This window comes from Balaenoptera physalus, assembly GCF_965194825.1.
Source record: "Balaenoptera physalus genome assembly, chromosome: 18".
In the NCBI taxonomy this organism is placed as follows: Eukaryota; Metazoa; Chordata; class Mammalia; order Artiodactyla; family Balaenopteridae; genus Balaenoptera; species Balaenoptera physalus.
In genome coordinates this window covers 64,900,498-64,922,341 of record NC_138899.1, presented here as the reverse complement: position 1 = coordinate 64,922,341, position 21,844 = coordinate 64,900,498, and the positions used below count along the sequence as shown (strand labels likewise).

The 21,844-nt window shown below is 48.5% G+C and overlaps 1 protein-coding gene across 1 annotated transcript in view; it reads left to right on the top strand.

The window, feature by feature from the left end:
• Positions 1-17,764, top strand: part of LOC309647577 (guanylate cyclase soluble subunit beta-2-like) — a 41,016-nt gene extending 23,252 nt beyond the window's left edge. Inside the window, 3 exon segments of the mRNA XM_082434989.1 lie at positions 1,099-1,250; positions 3,489-3,584; positions 13,025-17,764. Coding sequence (XP_082291115.1) covers positions 1,099-1,250; positions 3,489-3,584; positions 13,025-13,233 — 457 coding nt within the window. The 3' untranslated portion in view covers positions 13,234-17,764.
• The last annotated feature ends 4,080 nt before the right edge of the window (positions 17,765-21,844 follow it).

Here is a 21,844-nt window from a genome sequence, read left to right as displayed (position 1 = left end):
TGGATGGGTGAGATTTGGAGCCAAGTTGTTGGTTGGGGAACCAGACTTGGAGTAATAACATAGAGGTGGTAATTAAACAATGAGAGTTGGTGCGATCACTTGGGGAGGGATGCGGTGTGAGAAGAACAGTGGAAAGAACTAACATTTAAGTGGCAGGTGGAGGAAGAGGGACCCATGGAAGAGGCAGGAGAAATAAGAGAATTCAGGATGAGAAGAACCCTTGTCGATATTTTTATGGAGGAAGAATTGAACAAAAAGTGTCAAATATAGTGACCAGGAGTGAAAAATATTCACCAGAGGTGTTGGGACATTATCAGAAGTGGATGTGATAGAATGGGGGGCAGGGGAGGATAGACACCAGATTGTGGGTTGAAGGATAAAAGGAAGAGAGTGTATGGGATTAAAGCAGAAGATAATCAAGTGAGAAGGTTTTTACTTCTATTTAGGATGGAAGAGACCTTGGCGTGCTGGCAGGCTGAGGGGAGGCGGCAAGTGGAGAGGGAGCTGAAGATAAGGGAAGAGGTGGTCCAGGGCGCCAAGAGTTGAGGAGGTAGGAAGGGAGCGTGGGTGGGATGCCCTTGAACAAGACAACCTCTCAGGTTGGGGGAAAGGATGGGTGTGGTCAATGGGATGAGAAGGTGCAGGGTCTCCGCTCTAAGGGTTGTAGTTTTGTGGATGGATCACGTCACGAAGTAGGAGGCGTGGTCAGCAGCGTGAGAGTGAGGAGGGCAGGTGCTAAATGCAGGAATGTGACGAGCATGGTGAAGGTCTGCAATCTCCACAAAACTGGCCAAGGACAAGGGAAGGCTGATGAGTGCTGAGCCCTGGCTGAGGCAGCTGACCATGAATCTGAAACGTTGCTGGTCTGCACCATTCTGTGGTTTGTCTCCAACGTCTCTCAGCGGCCAGTAAATACATAAGCAAGTCCACGTTTCGTAGTCATCCCACAGCCCTGTCCCTTTGCATGGTCCCCTCCCTGTACTCCTCTTCTTGGGTCCCAGAATCCTCCTCTCGCATCACCCTTCCCATTGCAGCCGACTCTCAAGTTGCAGACCGCGATCTTTGGATATCAGGGGCATTTTTCTTTTCTCTGTGCAGAGCCCTGGATAATCAAGGTTTTGAAATAATTGAGAGGGGTGAAATTGAAGTGAAAGGGAAAGGGAAAATGACCACATACTTTCTGATCCGGAACTTGAATGCCTCAGAGGATGAGATCATGGGGAGACCTCAAACTCGGCTTGATCCTGAGGGTAAGCAAAAAAGATAAGCCTTGTCATTTGTGCTGAATGTTTCCCCCCCGCCCCGACTAACAACTTCAGCTGTGTTTAGTGAGCTCTTTGGGTTTGAGGGCCAGCGTGGGTACCATCCCTGCCCACGCCCACGCTGCAACCTTCCATTTGGTAACAGCCCCTGAGGACCTGTGCGACCAGTTTGCCCTGAACACTCTTCTCTTGCATCCTGGATGTTAGGATGTTTCTTGAGTTGGCCTGATGGACCCAGCCTAAAGGGTCCCTCATGTGTTTGTTTTCAAGGTTCTTCCCTGTCCAAGAAAGGGCTTTTCCCTCAGCCTCTCCTGCAGCCGGGGGAGGATTTCGCAGCCTCCATTTGCTCCTCAGCCTCCAGGGAGGCTCCAGACAGGCTTTCTTCACACACTGGAAACTTCCACCTTCCTCATTGTCTGTTGGCTTTGAAAACAGGGAAGAAAGACAAAATCTGTGACTCACCTGGCTCCGGTAATGGCAAGAGAGTGAGTTTAGGTTAAAACCCCATTTGTCTGGAGTCCAGCAAAGAGGCCTCCTTCAGCTGTACGGAGGAGCACATCGCCCCGCACGGTCAGGGTTTCTTAACAACCGCCCTAGTTAATGCTGGGAAATGCTGACCTCAAGGGGAGACCCAGTAGCCGAAGGCAAACTTTCCTGAACCTCTGAAGCAAACTGGTGAAGGAAATGGATTCATTCTGACGGAAGCTAATCTTTAGCTGCTCCTGGGGCCTGCAGAGGAAAATCTCTAAATCCAGAGGTTCCTCGTTTACGTAGGTAATTTAGGAAGGATGTCTCTTTGGGACAAATGAATTATAGTTACTGTTTTTAAAAGTGGGGCTATACCAACGAAGAGATAGAAATCTGAAAGCTTTTTAAATGGTTTTGGTGGTGCTGTCATTCTAATAGCAGCTCACCTTAGTATGCCTGTGAGCTGTGACTGGTTTTGGCCACATTTTATTGCTGGAGACACGTGAGATAGAAAGATCTAAATTAAAAAGTAGAAATAGCTTTGGCTAATAAGAACCAGGAGCCACCCTCCTTAGAGTTTCTGAATTTCTAGGCTCTGGGCGCCTCACCCACCGACATCGCCTGCTCTTCTCACCAGCTGGTCCTCCTCACAGGACAGAGGTCTGTACAGGATTAACAAACTAGGTGTGCCGAGCTCAAACCCGAGACCTCTTCCTCCCAGATCCCCCCTGCGGGTAGCTCTCAAGCTGGAAATCTGAGAAACAAGATTCTAGAACATGGTCTGGGTCAGTAGAATCTAACCCACCTTCAGTTCTGAGCTGGAAACAAAACAAAACAGAAATGAGTAAGGATGTCTTGGTTGAAGATCTCAAGATGGACCCTGAGAAAGAGGAGAGGGAGAGGATGTGAAAAGGGCGGAGGGGACAGCCCCTCCCGGACCCCAGACAGTGTCTGGTGCAAAATGGGAAAAGGCACCCAGGTAGGTACGGGGTAGGGAGCCCCCGGTTATGGCTTATAATAGAGGAAAGTCACCCCTTCCTCTGGGCGGATGCCAGCCCCCAGCCGAGCCCCTGGCCAGGTATCTCTGTGCAGAGAAACACAACCCTGTGTGTGTGGAACCCAGAAGGGATGGGGGCTGGGGAATCTCCACCTCTCTCTCTCTCTCTTTATTTATCTATCTATCGATCATGCTTCTCTATATTTCCCTCACCTTTTCCCTATCAGCCTAGGATTTCCCACGTTGAGCCTTGGCTGTCAAGCTCTGGGGAAGGGGGTCTCTGCCCCTCCCCTCCCCTCCCCACATCCGCACCGGGGCGCAGCTCCAGCAGGAACAGGAAGCCCGCGATCCCTCAGGGGAGACCCCGTGCTGGCGCTGCTCCCTCAGGGTCCAAGGCGTCCGAGAATGTGACCCATGAGCCTCCAGGGGCCACGGCACATTCCCCCACGCGGCCGGGTCAGCCTCTCAGAGCCCGGGATGGAGGCGGGGAAAGTCAGCGCTCTTCCCAAGCTGCGTCCTCCGTCAGGTCATCCCTGGGGGACGCCCGCGGGCTCCGGGTGACTCGAGGAGGCCTGGGAGGCCGAGGGTTGAACTGGAGGGAGGGCAGCCGGGCGTGCCCTGGGGGCGGGGCTTGCGCAGTGCTCTTCCCGGCCGGCCGTGCCCTGCGCGGGGAGCGCCCGGGGCTGCCGCCTTCAGAGGCATTTCGGAAGGCCCCGCCTCGGCGCCCGCTCAGAGGCCTTCCCCGCGTGCTTTTCTTGCAGAAGCGAGTGCTCAGGGACGTCGAGACAGCAGGACTCTGGCCGTCATGAGGTCGGCAGACAGCCGGCGGCTGCTCCCCAAGAGTGAAACAGCCCGTGGTGAGTAGCCCAGATGGTTACAGCGCCTCCCAGCGCTGCCCCGGCCTCGGAGGCCCGGCTCCCGGGGAGGGGAAAGGGCCGGAGAAGGGCAGCTCAGGTGGAGTTTGGGGCCCCGGGGCAGGATGCTTCTGTGTTTTGAGGAAGCCTTTTTTAAAATGGTCCCCCAACCCGCCCAGCTCCCCACCCCGTGTCCCAAGTGGGAGTCCCTCATTATGAGAAGGGCCCTCTCTGCCCCCCTCCAAAAGAACCTCTGATCCTCAGAAAAACTTATTAGCCCCCGTGAACCCACAAAATGAAGTTTCTCTGGACGCAGTGCCGTCGGTGGCGCGCTGCCTGCTAGGGAGGGGTGCTGGAGACCTCCTGGTACCCACCACGTGGCGCTCCCTGGACACCTCAGAGCATGGACCCCACCCCAAAGCCCGGCGCAGGGACCCTCTTTTCCTCTTTGTCCCTGAAGGCGGTGGAAATGAGGGTTTCTCTCAATTCATGCTTACTCTCGACTGCCCTGGCGAGCCCTCAGCTTCCTCAGGAGCCCTTCTCAGGACTGACACAGCGGGGTCCCAGCGGAGTGCTGGAGGACCAGGGACGGGCTTGCAGAACGAGCCACTGTAGCAGCAGGCCCGCCCCCCTCTCCTTTCTGGCTTCGTGCTGCCACTGCCTCCCTCTCCCTTTCTGGAAACCCCATTTAGGGCTCGGCGATCCCGGTGGAGTTAAGTTTTTGAGGCAAAGCAGCAGTGTGTGTCTGTTACGGAGGATCATGTCCCAGGGATCTTTCAAAAACCATCCCTGGCCACTGAGACAATTTCATAAGACAAATGAGACAATCCACGGAAAGAGTTAGAACAGCTTAATAATCCTTGCAAAGAGTTAGCTCTCGTTTTTTTAATAGACATCTCTTAGGTTGAGTGTTGCTTGAGCCTTTGGCGTTGGGCACGGCCCCAATGCCTGTACACTTCCCTCTAGTTTGATCCCAGAATATGAGGTTGAGGGAATGACCAGCACCCTTCTGTTCAATTCCAGTGAGAGGAGACAGAGCAAAACTTCCCTTGCTCTGATCTGGGGGCAGGTAGAATCTTGGATTCTGGAGCATGAGAAGCTCAAAGCAGACTTCCTGCCATCACCCAGAGGCGTTTTCCTCCCCTCCCCGCTCCCCACCTGATTACAGTTACATGTTTCTGACAGTGTTCAAGGCCTGAACAGTTGTCCAATGCTATTACAGTTTGGAATGTAACATTCATAGATTCGTTCGTTCCATAACGTTTCTTGATGCTCCAGGAATGCAGAGAATGGAGGCCAGGCATCATGTGGGATCTGTGATGTTCCTTGAACTAAACACATGAGGTCCCTGCCTTCACACAGCTTGGGTTTTAGTAGAGGGAGACAGCCAACATGTACCAAAATAAATGAGATCATCTTAGGTAGTGATAAGCGTTAAGAAGAAAATAAAACTGAGTAATGGAGAAGAGGGCCAAGAAGGTTTCTTGCAGGGAGCAGCATTTAAGCTGAAACGAGCGTAAAGGGAAAGAGCCACTCAGCTCTCTGGGTGCGGGCTTCCGGGCAGCACCACGCTCTAAGGCAGACACAAGCTTGGCAAGTTCAAAGGATAGTAAAGGGGCCAGTGTGTCTAGAGAGGGATGGGAGGGGATGAAGTCAGGGAGGTGGGCAGAGCCGTGGGCAGTCTGGCCTTGCGCTTCCCTATCCACACACAAGAAGCGTGAGCGTGAAGTACGGCGCAAGCTAGGAGCTGCTGGGTCTCCATGGGGACACCCAAGGGGAGAAGACCTCCGCCATTGGTATTCCTCAATGGCTGCCCCATAAGCAGCTCAGAGCGGGAGCCCTAAGAACGCCTGCTCCAGGGAGGCGAAGAGATTCATTCTTCAGACTTCTGCTGCGTAACGGGGTCCCTCCATGGGAGAAACCAACGGGGCTGGGCGGGGCTGGGCAGGGCTGGCCTCTTGCTTCGAGGTGAGAGACAAATTTCTCATCTGGGACCCTGATGTAGTACCTCTTTTAACTGTTGCTTCCCTGGACAAAAACTAAACCCAACAGCAAGAGAAGGGGAAACTGAGGCCACCTCAGTTTGGCGGGTGGGGGGAACTGGCAGGCTAGAGAACAGATATTTGTTGTCCTGGGCATTTTACCCGCATGATCGTATTTGATACAAGTCCTGTGCTACACCAGTCACATGACTAGTCCCATAAGAGAGGCAGGAAACTTGAAGTGCAGAAAGGTTGTATAATTTGTACACGGTCCCACCACCAGCGAGTGGGAGAAGCAGGACTTGCTCCGCAGGCTGTCTGTGTGTCTGCGGCAGCCCACGCCCATGGGAGCCCTCCTTCGGGAAAAGACCGGATCCATTTCATAGTTTCCCCAAGCATGGGCAGCTGCACTTGGACTTCTTGGCTTCAGGATGGCCCAGCCATGTTTCCATCCGATCCTCTGAGCCCCACCTGAACAGATTTCTGATTGTTGGGTGTGATTAGCGGAGATGTGAACAAGGAACAGCTCACGCGCAGTGGGTGAATGGGAAACCGTGTCTGGTGAGCGGGGGGCTTGGGGAAACGAGGACAAAGCCAGCTGGGCCGTGGGCCTCAGGCGAGCCCCCCAGACCCAGAGCTACTGAATCAGGAAGTGCTTGGCTGCTGCAGGTGCACTGAGTTCCAGTTTGCCAGGCTTCTTCCTTATCACTGATGGTTGGCAGGAGACAGAGAATTCTGCCTTGAGGGATTCGTGTCACCTGCCCCCGGGGCCTGCCTTTTCCTTTTCATCCTGGTTGAGGTCCCGGTTCTCCTGGGTTTCTAGCTACATCTGATAACGTCCTGCTTAGCTCTGAGGTAGGTGAGGGCTGCCCCAGCTCTCACCTACGGTCCTGGGCCCCTCTGTGGGCGTCATCCTGGGAAAGGGTTCCCATCAGGAACCACCGGTCTGTCAGGCCTCCCTCCGAAGGCCAGGCTGTTGGGTCTCGATACCTCAGAGACCAGCCTGTCTCCCAACGTCAGGACGCCAGTCAAGGCTCTCCTCACCGATCAACCCCACCAGGCTGTCACCTGCTTACGAAGCCTGCGACTGCTCCCCAGGGGCACGCATTTCCCTCTGACTGGGCTCCAGCGCCGTGCCTCCCTCTCCCCGGGAGAACTCTGGCTCCTGAAGGCTCTCCCAGGGCCTGGGCAGTCCGCGGGGCTGCAGGGGCGAGGAGCGACCCACAGAGCCCTCTCTGAGGGCAGCTGAGACGTGCCGCCCTCCTCGGCCCTCTCTACCGGGGGTCGGCCCGGAAGCCCAGCCAGCGCCTGCGGGGCGGCAGGAACCTCTCCAGCAGGACCCAGGCCTGCAGGCTCCACCCAGGACCTCATTTGCACTTCAATAACACGCTTTTCTTTCACTCCGCTCTGCATTTGGGTGTTAGATGTGTCAGTGGAGAGACTCCCCAGCGCAATTAAACGGGAGTATTGAGCCGAAGAGAAATCATGTGTTTGACTCGGATATTTAAGCAACCACCTTTCAGTATTGACTAAAAAATTGGCCTTCCAGCTGTCCCTGCTGGCAGGCTCTTCTGGCATCTCTTCAGACCCCTGTTAATGTGTTTTTCAAATTTCAACTTGCTTCAACTTGTCTCCAAGCTGATTCTCCCGACGATTATCATAATGGGTTCCAGGCTGACCCGCGTACGGTGCTTAGGCAAGCAGCCCGGGCTCCTCTCTGGAGGCGACTCCTCCCCATAAATCACAGGCCGCGGGTGTCCACTTGCTGGGTTCACGGCAGGTTAAATCAGCTCTGAGGACTTCTTACAACAATTCCTAATCGTTCTGGAGAACTTGAGTGCCGAGGGTCTCTCTCCTGACTGAGTTTAAGCAGCATGCCTGCTGGGGAACTTGCCGATTCCCTTCATATTTTACTCACTCTTCCCAACAGGAAGAACTTTCCCACCCCCCTGGGTAATTCTTGGATGGGTTTGTGGTCACTTAATTGCCAGGGTCCTTGCCCCTGGCTTTAAAGAGTCTTGACAATACAAGTGCCTTTCCCAGACGTGTCCAACGAGCTGAGGCACAGCTGGTTTGGAGCCAGGCTGAGGAACCTGGGCCCTCATTCTCAGCTCCAAAGCTTTTCAACAGCTTTTCCGAGGCCTTCATAAGCATGGCTGTCAAACTTTCCCAGTCTCTTCTACTTGGGGCTAATGAATGGCATAGCCATTTTTAACCTCAGGCTTTCTAGAAGTTGACCTGTTAACCCAGCAACGTTCCATAGAAGGAAGATCCTGGGAGGTGTAAATGAACTCTTTACAAATAAGCAGGTCAATACTGGAGGAACATGTGACTTTTGGGTAAAGTCACTGGTTGTCAGCTTTGGTATCATTGGCCGGGATGTGGCATCAGAGCTGTGGGTGGGAGGCAGCCGTGGGTGGGAGGGCATCAGAATCACCTGTGGTTGACAGTACAGGTGGCGGGGCCTCGCGCAGAGAGCGACTCAGCAGGTCCAGAGCAGGGTTTGTTCCGCTCTGGTTTGTCAGGCATCTCCACGGGGCAGTCGGATGAGCTGCTGGGCTCAGGAACCGTTGTCATAGTGGAAAGAGCATTCATTGGCCCTTAATCAGAATTCCTGGGCCTGGATCCAGGTCCTGATATCCAGTCACCAGCTGTGTCACTTCGGGCGAGCCTCAGCCTCTTCGCTTCATTTTTCTCATCCTGAAAGCACAGGTGACAGAGTGCCTGCTTTACAAGGGAGGTGGCTTTGAGGAACATAGGAGATACTGTGTATCATCCGAAAGCTGTAAAGTGCTGAAGACAGGTCAGGTATGCCAACTGCTTAATCACTTAGGGACCCTATTGTTGAGAATTCATTCACTTAACAAATATGTGAGTCTTGGCATAAAACTGTAAGTGGTACTACAGGGGTTAAAAAAATAATACTGGTTTTCTGCACACAGGGAGCTTTAGATCAGCGGGCAGCAGGAGAGCCCCAGGCAAGGTGAGCGCAGGGTGTTACAGGGCTGACAGCGAGCACAGGTGAGGCTGGAGACACACCGAGGACTTGAAAGAGTCTTAGAGGACGTGCAGGTGATGGCAGGAATGGGCATGGCAAGGGTGTGGCCTCTGCTCTGATCCCTGGAGAATGCAGGGGCTTCTGGAAGCTGGAGATGTAGTTCCTCCAGGGCATGGCCTCTTTTGCCCATGGACAGAAAGAGGAAGCAAGGGGGTGGGCGAGCCTAGAATGGCAACCCCTCCCCCAAGTGTGGAGACTCCATTGAACCCTTTTCATCACTAGGATAAAATTCTTTCACTGATGGTGTCTCCCTCCACAAATATTTCTAGAATCCATGGCTCCTTTCTCTGTTCACACCCATGAACACTATGGTGTGGTCAGCCTGCCCTCCCCCCAGAGCAGGTCGATTTATTGGAATATTAACCCCGATGGAACCAAGCAAGAGGAGATAAGGTGCTCCACACACATGGAGACCCCGCAGAGTAAAGGCTGGAGCAGGGCAGGGTGGGAGTTACGGGTGGGGTGGGACGGAAAGGCCAGCGACCGTCCCTGTGCTGGGAAGGACCGGGACGGGGTACTGGGGAGACCCGACAGAGTCTGACTTCAGGCTCCAGCCAAACCCCCTCCCCAGTCGGGGAGAATCAGTACTGAAACCAAGTTGTGGTTTCCCATATCTGATTCTATCTAGGAGGTTAGAAACAGACGCAGAAATGCAGACAAGGAATTATTTTAATTGCAAATGTAAGAATCCCTTCTTGTTACCCCAAATCATATCCTTTATGACCACAGAGCCCTGCCTGTAACGTCCAGGCAATGACCCAAATCCCATGTATATTCCCCAAGACAACAGCGTTCTCCCAGACTCCACCTTGCTACCACTTCTGCACCGCTCCCCTCCCCTCCCCCCGGCCAAGTTCACGTTTGACAACATAGCATGTGTGATGGCTGTTTTCCAAACAGGGGAAGATTTCTTCTGCTACCACTCTTTTCATTTAATCCATTCTTAATCTACTTTGAAATGGGTTTCTGTGCTGCTTTTAATTATTTATTGGGCTGTGTTAGTTTGCTCAACTAAGGATTGTTTATTCATTTACGTTATAGAAGGAATTATTATTTTTTATAACCAGAAAGTGCAGATAAACCGAAAGAAGAAAACAAAAGCACCTGTTAATTCCATCACCCAGAGAGACTGTTGTTAAAATTTTGGTGCCCATCCTCCCACACTTGAGTGTGTGAGGGTATATGTGTGTATACGTGTACTTTTTGTTACAGAATTGGGATTATCACATATACTGTTTGGTAAATTAGCAGGTGATGAATTTCTTTCCTTTAAACATTTAAAACATTTCAAAACACATTTCGAGTTTTATAAAAAAAAAAAAGTGTGCTTGAAATGGTACACTTATTTCTCATGGTGCTACACACCAAAAGCCACATTTACTTTGTATCAAATGGAAACCCCAATTATCTTGTACTTCTGCACATTTGCAACCATTTGTGATGACCCTGATATTCTGAAGTTGCCTCTGAATTCTCCAAGAAGGACTAAGCGAGTTCAATTTAGCTTTGGTATTTAGATTATTCCTGGTGTCTAGATATTAGTAATCCATGGAAGATGTACATCGTAATTCTCAATTAGTCAGAAAACATCATTAGCCAGAATGCTGCATTTCCTAACTCTGCACGATAATGAGCATTAAACTGTAGCAAAATGATGCTCCTAATAGGCAGTCCTCAGGGGCTGTGAGCAATGGTCTCATGGGAGCAAAAGATGATGAATGAGAATTTATCTCAAGTAAACAAGGAAATTCTTCCACCATTTGGATTGTGGAATTGCACTGGGGTAAAATGTCAAATATATATGTGTAGAAATTCCAAGAGAGTCTTGCAATTCCGTGTTGACCAAGTCTCGTTTGAATTGTCAGGCAGCCTGAACTCAAAATTTGGCCTGTCCAGCTTTCAGTAGGCCATCTCAGTTCTTTCCCCAACACAATCCTAGCTGGTCATCTTTTTCTCACTGTTAATCAGGGGATTTTTTCTCAAGGAGAGAAAGGGGGGGGAGTTTCATAGGAGTGAAATGGGAGTAGATATGGAGGAGGACCACAGTTAAGACACAAGTGAGAAAATGAGACACAGCCAGGTTAGAAGAGAGAAAATTGTGCCGTGGGTGCAAGAGAACGGAATCAGCAGTGAAAAGCTAAGTTGAAAAATTTTTGAGAAGAGAAATTGGAAGAAAAACATGAAAAGGTGTTGCATAAAGGGGAGACTAAGAGATTTGTGAAATATTATTTCCTAGTGTTGAGTTTACATCCAGAATTTTTTGTGAGAGGTTAAGCCAGAAAACAGATTATTCATCCTGGTTACAAAGAAATCTTGGTGCCGTCTGGAAGCAGGAGCACATCAGAAACAGAGCCTGACTGTTGATAGGTAAAGAGACAGTTTTCTTTGCTATATTCCCTCTTTTTATTTTTATTTTTATTTTTGAAGCAACTCCAACTCCTTCTTGTTCAGTTTTTTATTTTTGTTAGGGTAACCCCTACTTGGGGTGCAATTAAAGACAAAACAAGTTCTGTGATCACGGTACTACTTTGTGGAGATTTTCTCTCATAGGTTCTTATAACATTTCTGTGAGTTGAGTAGGAGACGGATGTATGGTCTAGTATCCTGTTACATCTGGAGAAGCTGAGGCACAGGGAGATGCTAGATGGGGAGGCTGAACCCTTTTCTGATGCTGATGGGCAAGCTGGAGGCAGTACTACTCTTTCTCAGTAGAAAAAAAACTACATTCCCATCTGTAATCAGTTCCTTTTTCCTTTGTTTGCGATGGTGCCAAAACAAAACTGAACTCAGACTTTTCAAACATACTGTCCTTATCATTTATCCTGAATGTTTCCATTTTTGAAAAATTCAATTCCTTTTAAAATTATAATAGGGCTTACATCTCAAAGAAAAACAATACTGCAATGAACTCTGTAATTCAAAGTGAAAGGGATAAAGGGTATTTGGAATAAGACTAGTAGTGAATTAGCAAAAAAACAAAACCAAAATCCCACCCCATATGGGAATAATCTATTTCCAAAGAGCATAAAATACTGCTGAGCAGGAGTCAGTCTTTTGCATGTGTGTGGAGTGGGGTGGGATGTGCCATGATGCGCAAATGAACCTGTAGTCAATGACAACTCCACTTAGCCAGCTCCCGTCTAAACCCATACCTTATACAAATGCCGCATCTGAGGGGTTTATGAACCTTGTCAGTTTAGCCCCAACTTCTGCATGAGCAAAATACTCCATACGAATCATCACCCAGAGTTGCCCCAGTGACGTGGTTCTAGATCTGCCAAATTCTCACCTCATCCTGGGCCTGAGCCTGGGAGAGTCTGGGGACAGGTCCAGTAGCCCACGTTTTTCCACGTGTGTCATCACTTATGTTCATTAATGACCAGTCCATTAGCAAATTGAACTTGCCTCCATCTGATTGTTTTGTGCTGAAAATTACCCATTGCTTTTAGGATCTTAAAATAGAGGTAATCACTGATCCAGGTTCAGGAGGAAGGGAGGTGCTAACAGCCCCTAATGGCGAAGGAAGTCATTCATTCGTTTGGGGACAGAAGGCTGGGGACGAAGCCCCACCTGCATTTCCTGATTTTTAGAACTCTAGAGCTTCAAATCAAATTTGGGGGCCTCTCTGAACTTGAGCATCTCTGGAACAATGATTAGTGTTAAAAAAAAAAAAAAAGAAAAGAGAGAGAGAGAGAAATGGGAATATAGATTACTTTAAAATCTTCGATGCTGACCTTTCCAAATGAAAGTGCAGGGTGAGCAGGAGATGTGCCTCTACCCAGCCTCCTTGTTTCCATTCCTTCCGAGTCCCGCTCCCTCCCTCCTTGTTGTGGCTCACAGACCCAGGTTCTTTTTTGGTGCCTCCCCCATGGGCTCCTTCCCACACTTAGAAATAAGAATTGGCATCTTTGAGTTTGTGCTGTGTGTGGGGCGTTGTGTACTCACTTTATAGAAGGCATCTAGTTTAATTATCACAACAACCCTGGGGGGAGGGTATAATCGTTATTTCCCCACTTTTCAGATGAGGACAAACGAGGCCCAGAGAGGTTAGTGATGAACCATGGCAGCACTGGGTCTGAACCCTGTGTGTACGGATGCTCAGACCTCGTAGACGGTCACAGGGCAGCAGGTATGGAGGCTCAATGCTGTTTTGTGAGTTATGCACGAGTAAAGATTTGGTAAGTGACCGACAAGATGACACAGCCTTAGACAAAAGATGTGACAAGGCAGATGTCTGAATGGACCTTTGTGGCCTCAGCTGTGAAGATGTTTTCTTGCTCAGGAGGTAGCAAAGTAAGCCCATGGTGTCTACTGTGTTCCCTGGGGCTGGGCTCTAACAGAACCCCTGTCCCGGGACCAGTCTGAGGCCTGACCGTTCGGCTCACCCCTCTGTCTTGCTTCAGCTTCTGACCAGTTGGCACCCGGAGGGAGTCCAGTGGAGGGACAGGAATCCGTGGAGGCAGCTGACAGACAGTGGTCTTCAGCTCAAAGGCACATCGCTTTCCTAATGACACGCTGCCGTCTGGTTTCTGTGCTTTGTTGTGACAGGGAAACACGAACCCCTCGGGTTAATTTCTCCCCTGCTGAGTTTAATGGCGGCAAAGAAAAGTAACTTCATTTCTCAGCTCCAGACTTCTTAAGCTGCGTCTCTTCCTCATTGTCCCTTTGAGAATAAAGGTCTAGAAATGAAACACAATCCTGACAAGTTTGGAAAATGTGCTCTCACAGTCTCAGTTCAAAGCCAACCCCGATACTTGGAGACGTTGGGTCTTGTTTGTTCTCGTGGATGAGAAGTTGGGCTGTAGGACCTCCTTCTGTTTTCTTCTAACGGGAATGAACGGCTCTCCCGCTCTCCTCACTGTGGTTCCACTGAGTCTTTGCCTTGGAGCAGAAGCCCCAGTGGCTGACTTCAGAGGACACCGTGACCTCAGAGCTGGCCGTGGGCAATGTCTTACTCTAAATGATGATGGGAGGGAGGGAGGAGGAAAGAGCCCCAGACCCCGCAGTTTATAAATCACCCCAGAACACAGCCGGGATGTGAAAGGCACTCAGCCAGGGATTGTGAAAGGAAATCATTTTCATTCCCAGCCCTGGGAATTATGTGAAGCGATAGAACAAAAGCCGCATTCCCCAGAGATTTTCTGAAAGTAAAATGGAGGAGAAAATGTGAAAATCGCCGGAAGGGCAGAGTTAGGAAAGATTGGGAAATTAGGCAGAGTGCCGCCAGCCACCAGGTCCCTTGGCCGGCTGCCTTCAGACTCAGGAGGCCCCTCGACTGCTTCTCGCTGCGGCATGGGGACATCTGGGCAGTGGCGAGTCGCGAGTGCTGGAAATGCTCTCAGAGGCCTGGGGTCAGGGGCGAGGGGCGGCAGAGAAGTGGTCTGGTGGTCTAGCATCTGCACGTGGTGATGGTGAAAAAACAAGTATTTGTTTAACCTACGTAAGAAAGAAAATCTGAAGGGCACACGTAATTTTGTGATTAATTCTTGCTGGGACCTTACTTGTCCCAAGAGGCGTTAACTGTCTTCAGCAGTTCCCAGGAGGGCAGATTTGACTGTCGGCTGCCAATCTCAGGAGCAGGAAGGGAAGGGAAGGCGGAAAGAGCTGAATTTCTTGCTCTGCTGTCCTTCCAGACAACAGCTGTGTCTTGTGTCTAGAAATAGGTGGTGTGGCCCATAGTTCAGAAGGGCCAGAGCAAGCCAGGATTAGACTGAATGCAATCTCCAGAGATGTGGGTTCTTGGCCAGACTCTGCTGCTTGATGTCTTGGTGTCTCAATTTTACCACCTGTAAAATGGAGTTAGTGACAGCTGCCCCACCTACCTCACAGTGAAATACAAGAGCACAAAGATGCCCTTGATATTTACAACAATAGTAACTACTAACATTTATTGATAACCAAATTCTAGGCACTGGCCTTGCATGTATGTGACACGTTACCTCTGCTCTTGGCAACAACCCCATGATAAGACAATGTTTCCAGTCCCTAACTGACAGGTGAGGAAACAAACTCAGGGAGATTTAGTAGCCCAAGCTCACACCACTGGCGCTGGCAAATAGCCTAAGCAGAAGACATGCTGTTCAACGTTACGACAACATCAAAAAAGGCAGGGTAGCCTGGACATGTGGACCGTGGAGCCAGGTAGAGCCCGGTTTGAATCCTGGCTCTACCACTTGGCAGCTGTGCGTGTTGGGGAAAGTTGCTTATCATCTCTGTGTCTGAATGTTCCTTCTGTAAAATGGGGATAATCAGAGGACCTACCTCGTAGGGGTGTCATGAGGATTACGTGACATATACACAAAGCCCTTAGAAGAGTTACGGACACTTAGTAATCCCTCTGTGAATGTGATTTTTTTTTTAAATGCTCCAGTTAAGTGGTCTTCCTGCTAAAGTGGGGCTAAGGAAAGATGATCCAGCTTGCGATTCCTGTTACTTTCCCTGTATGCTTTCTTTTCAAAATCCTTTAGCTCAGCGGTGAGGGAGGAAAGCCAACCCAGACAGAACCAGGAACACTGTTAGGTGGTAGCACTGCCCGAGAGATGAAGAGCCAAACGGTTGCCTGGTGGAGTAGTGGCTTTTGTTTTGTTTTTGGAAGGAGAAAAGCAGGAGCCTGTGGCCCCAGCTCCCAGCTGGCAGCTTCCTTGGCCCCGATAGGACATGCCAGTTTAATGCTCAGCTCTACCGAAGATGCCAGAAATGGCGAGGCAGGTGCCCCAGCCCTGGTTGAAAATGGAGAGGATTTTGTTCCATGTTTATTAGGATCAAAATAATCTTTTCCAGCTGTAATTGAATGACTACATCGTGCATTTGGCATCCCCCTGGAGCCTACTATTTATTCTTTGGAGTAAACACTGGTGGAGACAAACTTCAGGTGCCCAGGGAGACCTAGCCAGGCTGACAAGCTGCTCCGTGAGCCCCCGGCACTCCCGAGGGAGCATTCGTTCTGGGACGCACCTCTCTGGGTGGGAGCCCTCGGGAGCCTCAGTGCCAAGCTGGGGTGTGTACACACTCACTCAGAGGGTGGATTAGCTCATGGGACTCCTGCACACTGCCGGCCTCCACCAGTGCTGTGCGCTGACACCGACACCTGGTGGTCCGCCCCAGGTGCATCAGTCCAAGGTCTGGCCGTCACTCCAGATCACAGACTTTTGTTTATGAGCAGTGAATGCTCTGCTCAGCAGGGAAGGCGGAGCGACGCCGGGATGAGCCTCCTCTCAGCCTTAGGTCCTCGGAGGTCCCCTCCCACACCTACAACCTGTTAGGTTCGTTTTACCCAGGAACTCTGTCTGGCTCCAGTGCCTTCCCCAGGGCACAGGCCAGGGGCACAGCAGACCGGGATCCAAGCAGATGGTTGGTCCGGCTTCCGACCTGGTCCAGCAGGCCAAGGACTATTACAAACACCCTGGCCTCTAGCCCACGGAGAGAGGCGGATATTTTCATTAGTAAGAATTTGAAAACACCATCCACCGTCCTTCCCCAAGGGAGCGCAGAGCTTAATCCCATGGCTTCTTAACCCATCTCCCAGCCTCTTATACACTAAGCCTCTGTGGACAAGTTGGTGGACATGGGCAGAGGGGCTAACAACGTGCCAGGGTCCCTCCCACCTCCCAGTCCTCCCTCGGCATGGCTCTCCCCTTCGTGGACATCTGAGCCTGGCTGTCCGATGCCTCGCCTGGCCAGGGGCTTGCGTCTCACCCTCCTTTGGGCTCTGACCAGCTTAATTCTTAATGACAACCTGACTTTCCCCGCCCTTTCTTTTTCACCCCTTTTTCTTTTCCAACTTTCCTTCAGCTCAAGTTGTGTGTGAGAGAAAGAAGGAGAATCATGTGCCTGGCTGAGGCATGAGATCATTTTTCTCCCCTCTTAGCATGCTCGCTGTCTGCTGGTCGGGGTTACTGGAAGAAAGCGGGAAAGCTCCGTTTCCACAGAGAGCCATCTGGCTCCACCAGACTCACGCTGATGCTAATCTGTTGGTTTCTTTTTCTTTAGTCTTTTCTTTTTCTTTCTTTCTTTCTTTTTTTTTTTTTTTTTTGTTCCCAAGGAACACTTCATCTGCAGCTGTAAACTCAGACCTGGTCCATCTGAAGGCAAGCATTCATCTGGTGCACATTTATTATGGCATCAGGCACCCCTCCCCCCCCATCCCCTTGTAGGTGTCAGGACATCATTGTGATCATTGGTGGGTCTATGTAGTTGTAATGTCAGGGCTGTACTTTCAAATGGAAATCAGGCAATTATGTTCCACATGGAGAAATCTGACAGATGCAGAGGTTTTACACCACTGGCTGTGTCACGGGGACAAAGGCAGCCAGCGCTCCCAGGGGATGGTTAAATAAATAGAATCTGTTTCAAGAGCACAGAGAAATCCAGGAATAATTAACTGCGGGATGAGAGTTCATAGATCCTGTGGCTGTTTAACTTCAAAACGTGATAATGATATGTCAACGAACTGCTTCACTCATCCTTGTAAAGGTGGCATCAGAAAACCTGTCACAGTGTACAATTCAAACAGAGGGGGGCGCTGCTCTGCGCATCTGTTTTCTGGTTTCCAAATGCGAAGCCTCAGACTATTTTCTCTTGTTTCGCTTCCCCCGTGTGGAGGGCTCCAGTTTGCTTAAGGAGAAGAGGGGCTGGTCATAGCCTGGTGTCTACCTGATAGAGCAGTTTCCAGTCAACAGGCAGTGTTAGATACATAGGCGCTCATGTGGGAAACTATGGTGGTGATACTGTCGTGACTGCTATTGGTCCAGAACTTGTTATATGCCAGGCATCAGCCACGTGCTCTAGTCCTGCAAGTGTGAGGTAAGTGCCACGATTATCCACGTTTTTTTTTTAATTAATTAATTAAATTTTTTTTTTTTTTTTTTTGGTTGTGTTGGGTCTTCGTTTCTGTGCGAGGGCTTTCTCTAGTTGTGGCAAGCGGGGGCCGCTCTTCATTGCGGTGCGCAGGCCTCTCACTATCGTGGCCTCTCTTGTTGCGGAGCACAGGCTCCAGATGCACAGGCTCAGTAGTTGTGGCTCACAGGCCTAGTTGCTCCGCAGCATGTGAGATCTTCCCAGACCAGGGCTCGAACCTGTGTCCCCTGCATTGGCAGGCAGATTCTCAACCACTGCGCCACCAGGGAAGCCCTCGATTATCCACATTTTACAGACGGAGAAACAGGTGCAGAGGTAAGAACTGGGCCCTGCCCAACTCTGGTCTAAGCTCTTGGCCACTGGGTTGCACCCTCCTAATGTTCAACTGACACATACTAGCTCATGCACCCTTATAAAGCACCTACATCAGATGCGTATAGTTGGAGTGAACTAAACAGGAGAGATGTCAAAAAACGTTAAAACTGAATTTTTCACCTAAAATATCCAGCTGTTTAAACAAATGGTTAGTTTGGAGCCTGAAACATGCAGTAAGGTTCACTCAATGTGTCCCAAACTGGATTGCAATGAACCCATATTACCAAAAAGTAAAGCGCCCCCAAATCCTGGCCATTGCTCTTTTCTGTCCTGGAGGAGAAAACTCAGAGTAGGCTTTGGTCCGTGGCTATGGACTTTGCAGCCCCTGAATTTTCCTACGATGTCACAGCCTTGGATTAGGCTAGGCTGATGCCAATTGGAACTGAGAAAAAGGAAAGGCATCTTTTATATAAGACATTTTTTAAACTAAGCATATGATAAAATAAATAAAATAGATTTATGTAGGAATCTCTAATGCTTTCTCAGATCAACAAATGCCAGTGAGGCCCCACGGTAGAGAGAATACATTAATCAAACAAAGCAGGGGGTGTCAGGAACCGTCAACTAATTTGCCAGCGACTAATAAACACCAGTCTGAACATGACTTGTTTTATCTTATTCAAGGGCGGAAAAACTTTTAAGGAGATTCAAAATCATATAGAGCATCAGCTTTGTCTTATGTTAGGAAAAAATTAAGTTTCTGCTTACGGAAAAATCAGTTTGACTTTTTTCATCTCTACTGAACACATTTGTTTGGAAATACTGTTAAAAACTTGCATTGCAGGAATGAAAAACATCATTAAAGTATCTTCTTTCAATAAAGACCTGAATTAAAAAGGATTGAAAACACTAGTGACAAGCACAAAGGAGACCGAAGTCACAAACGCTCAAGAATGGCACTCAGCAAAGCAACAAGATCACCCCGTGGGCGGGACCAGCCAGACTGAATCACACCCCATCACAGCAAGGCCTTGTTCCGTAGAGACCGAGCACTAACGAACTAAGAGGAAAAAATCAGAGTGAAGAAAATGGGAAAACCAACAATTAAAAATCAGGAATTTAAAAAACTTTAAATCAAGGAGAACTAAAATGGAGGTTAACAGCCTCGAAATACATGTCATAGCTAATGTGATTCAACTGGTTAAAGCCCATGATCAGTTAAAGTTATTGGCATATAATACCTTTCCACAAAATTTGTCTTCATTGTAAGTTCTTCACACATCAGAAAGTTTTTTTAAAATTAAGCATTTGACCAAAAGAAAAATCAGTTTACAGAGGGGGGCGCTGCTCTCACACTTTTCCCAGATTCAACAAGTGCCATTGTGAACGTTCAAGATGCCCAAATTTGCAGGGATAATTTATTAATTGAACCTGAGCTTCTACTAATTTGCCTGTGATTAATGAGCATCAGAAATACACACTCACACATATAATCATTAGTCATTTTAGCTTCCCAAATATTGAAATACATTTAGAAAACCATTCAAAAATCTTTGTGGCCATCAACTTATGATAGAAAAAAAATTAAACCCTCTGATTAAAAAGGAATTGGGGGGCTTCCCTGGTGGCACGGTGGTTGAGAGTCTGCCTGCCAATGCAGGGAACACGGGTTCGAGCCCTGGTCCCGGAGGATCCCACATGCCGCGGAGCAACTGGGCCCGTGAGCCACAATTGCTGAGCCTGCGCGTCTGGAGCCTGTGCTCCGCAACAAGAGAGGCCGCGATGGTGAGAGGCCCGCGCACCGCGATGAAGAGTGGTCCCCACTTGCCGCAACTAGAGAAAGCCCTTGCACAGAAACGAAGACCCAACACAGTCATAAATAAATAAATAAATAAATAAATAAAAGAACGTGAATTTCTTAAAAAAAAAAAAAAAAAGGAATTGGTTTTGCCTTTCTCTTCTCTTTAACACATTTGAAAATATTATTATAATCTTGTGATTGTGACTCAAAGTGATTGTGATTGGCAAAATCAGAATTGATTTTGACCCAGCTCTTCCAAAAAATCACGTGTATGTGTGTTTGTGTGTGTGTATTTGAATATTAACCATGCTTTCAGGCAACATATGTATCGTATCGTGACTCTGCCTGTATGTGTATAGCTCCATAATACCTTAGCATCTTCAGAGAAGTAAAGCAGGTTGCTGGCCAATGAGAGCACCGATAAATCAGTAGGGATGGAACGATGCAGGAAAGCTTTCCATTAGCCAATCCAATGAAAACATATCAAACTTCTCTACACTTGATCATGGGCGATGTGAACTTTGAAAAACCATGCCCTTTATTGAAAGAAATAAAATGAGACAGTGAGCAGACCATATAAAAACCACATGTGGGATTTTTTCAGATTTCAATCTTCATACCCTTGACAATATCTGTTCAGACTGAGCCACAGTTACTCACAGAAGTGAGTCACAGAAGTGGATCGGGGTGGAGAAACAGTTGAAAGCCTCTGATCTAGATCAAAATGTTAATAGTGGTCATCTTCAGGAACTAGAATTATGGGTGACTTTATTTTTCTCCTTCATGTGTTTGAGTTTTTCAAATAATAATGTAATGGGCTTCCAGCAAGATGTTTAAATGAGTGGGCACTGGAGCCAAGCCACCAGATTTGGAGTCTGGCTCTGCTGCTTATTGGCTTGTGCAAATCACTTTCCACCTTTGGACTCTCAATTTTCTCTCTGTAGAATAGCAACCATCACAGTGCCTATATCAAAAAGTTGTTATGATGATTAGCAAGATAATGCTTGCAAAGCACATAGTGCCTTGCACATGTACTGTGCAATAAATGTTAACTATTTAAAAAAAAATTCTTATACAACCCATGTCTGTATGGTTTCTTACAAAAATAGAAAAAGGGTGGAAATCCTGTCTCACTGATGACATCTATTATTATTTTCATGTGCCACATTGCTTGATGGCCTGGTATAAGTGAGTACTCTCTCCAGTTCCTTCTGTGCCGCACTTCCCTGTGTTTTTCATTGGTAACACTCATTGCAACCTGAAATTGATTTGTTTATATACTGGAATCAGCTGTCCTGTTGATTTTAAGCTACCAATAGTTTAACAAATGGCTTGCAAAACTCCTGAATATTTAACAATTGGCTTTCATGAACCAGCACACCCCTGGCTATCTTCGACGTGGACAATTTCAACATTTTGAATTGCATTTTAAATGGTAGTTTGGGTTTGACAATGAAGGACAATAAACCCCCTGTCCATACCCTCAGGCCAGCACAAATATGACAATTTGTAGGCAATATTACCAGCTGTAACTCACCATATAACTGATGGACCATTTTTCTGGGTTGATTTTAACTATTGTGGAGGTAAAACAGAAGATTCCTTGGAAGCCTATAGGATTGTAAAAATAGGACCCCTTATTCCTTCCCCAAGTAGCTCCTACGCTCTGAGGAGAGGAGCAGAGTTGAGCACCTTTGGATTTTTTTTTAAGATCCAAGTATTTTCTTTGTCAATTTACTTCAAAAGTCAAAATAATATAGAAAGGCATACGTTAAGATATCTTTCTCCTATCTCTACACCTGTGCACCCGTTGTTCTCATTGACAAAATCGTTTTTTGTTTTGTTTATATTTTCTTTATTAAAATAGAAGTAAACACACATGAGTCTTTGTATTCCCCACTCCTTCCTGTGTTACTCAAAAGAAACTTTTTACAGTGTTCTCCACCTAGCTTTTTTCACTCAACAAAACCGGGAGTTTTTCTGTGTCAGTGTAGAGACCATCCTCATTCTTTTTTATAACTGCATATGCTTTCATTATGTGGCAAGTCAAAGATGGCCCCAATTTCTTTGCTTCTCTTCTCATTGAGAGATGGATTCTTGAATATGTGGTGGCCTTAGTGATTTGTTTGGCCAACAGAATATAGTGCAAGTGAGGCTGTGTTTGTAGGTCAGGCATGAAGCTGTCTGTTCCCACCTCCTGCCACCGGGGACACTCCCCCTGGGGGGGCCAGGTGCTTGGGGAGAAGTCTGA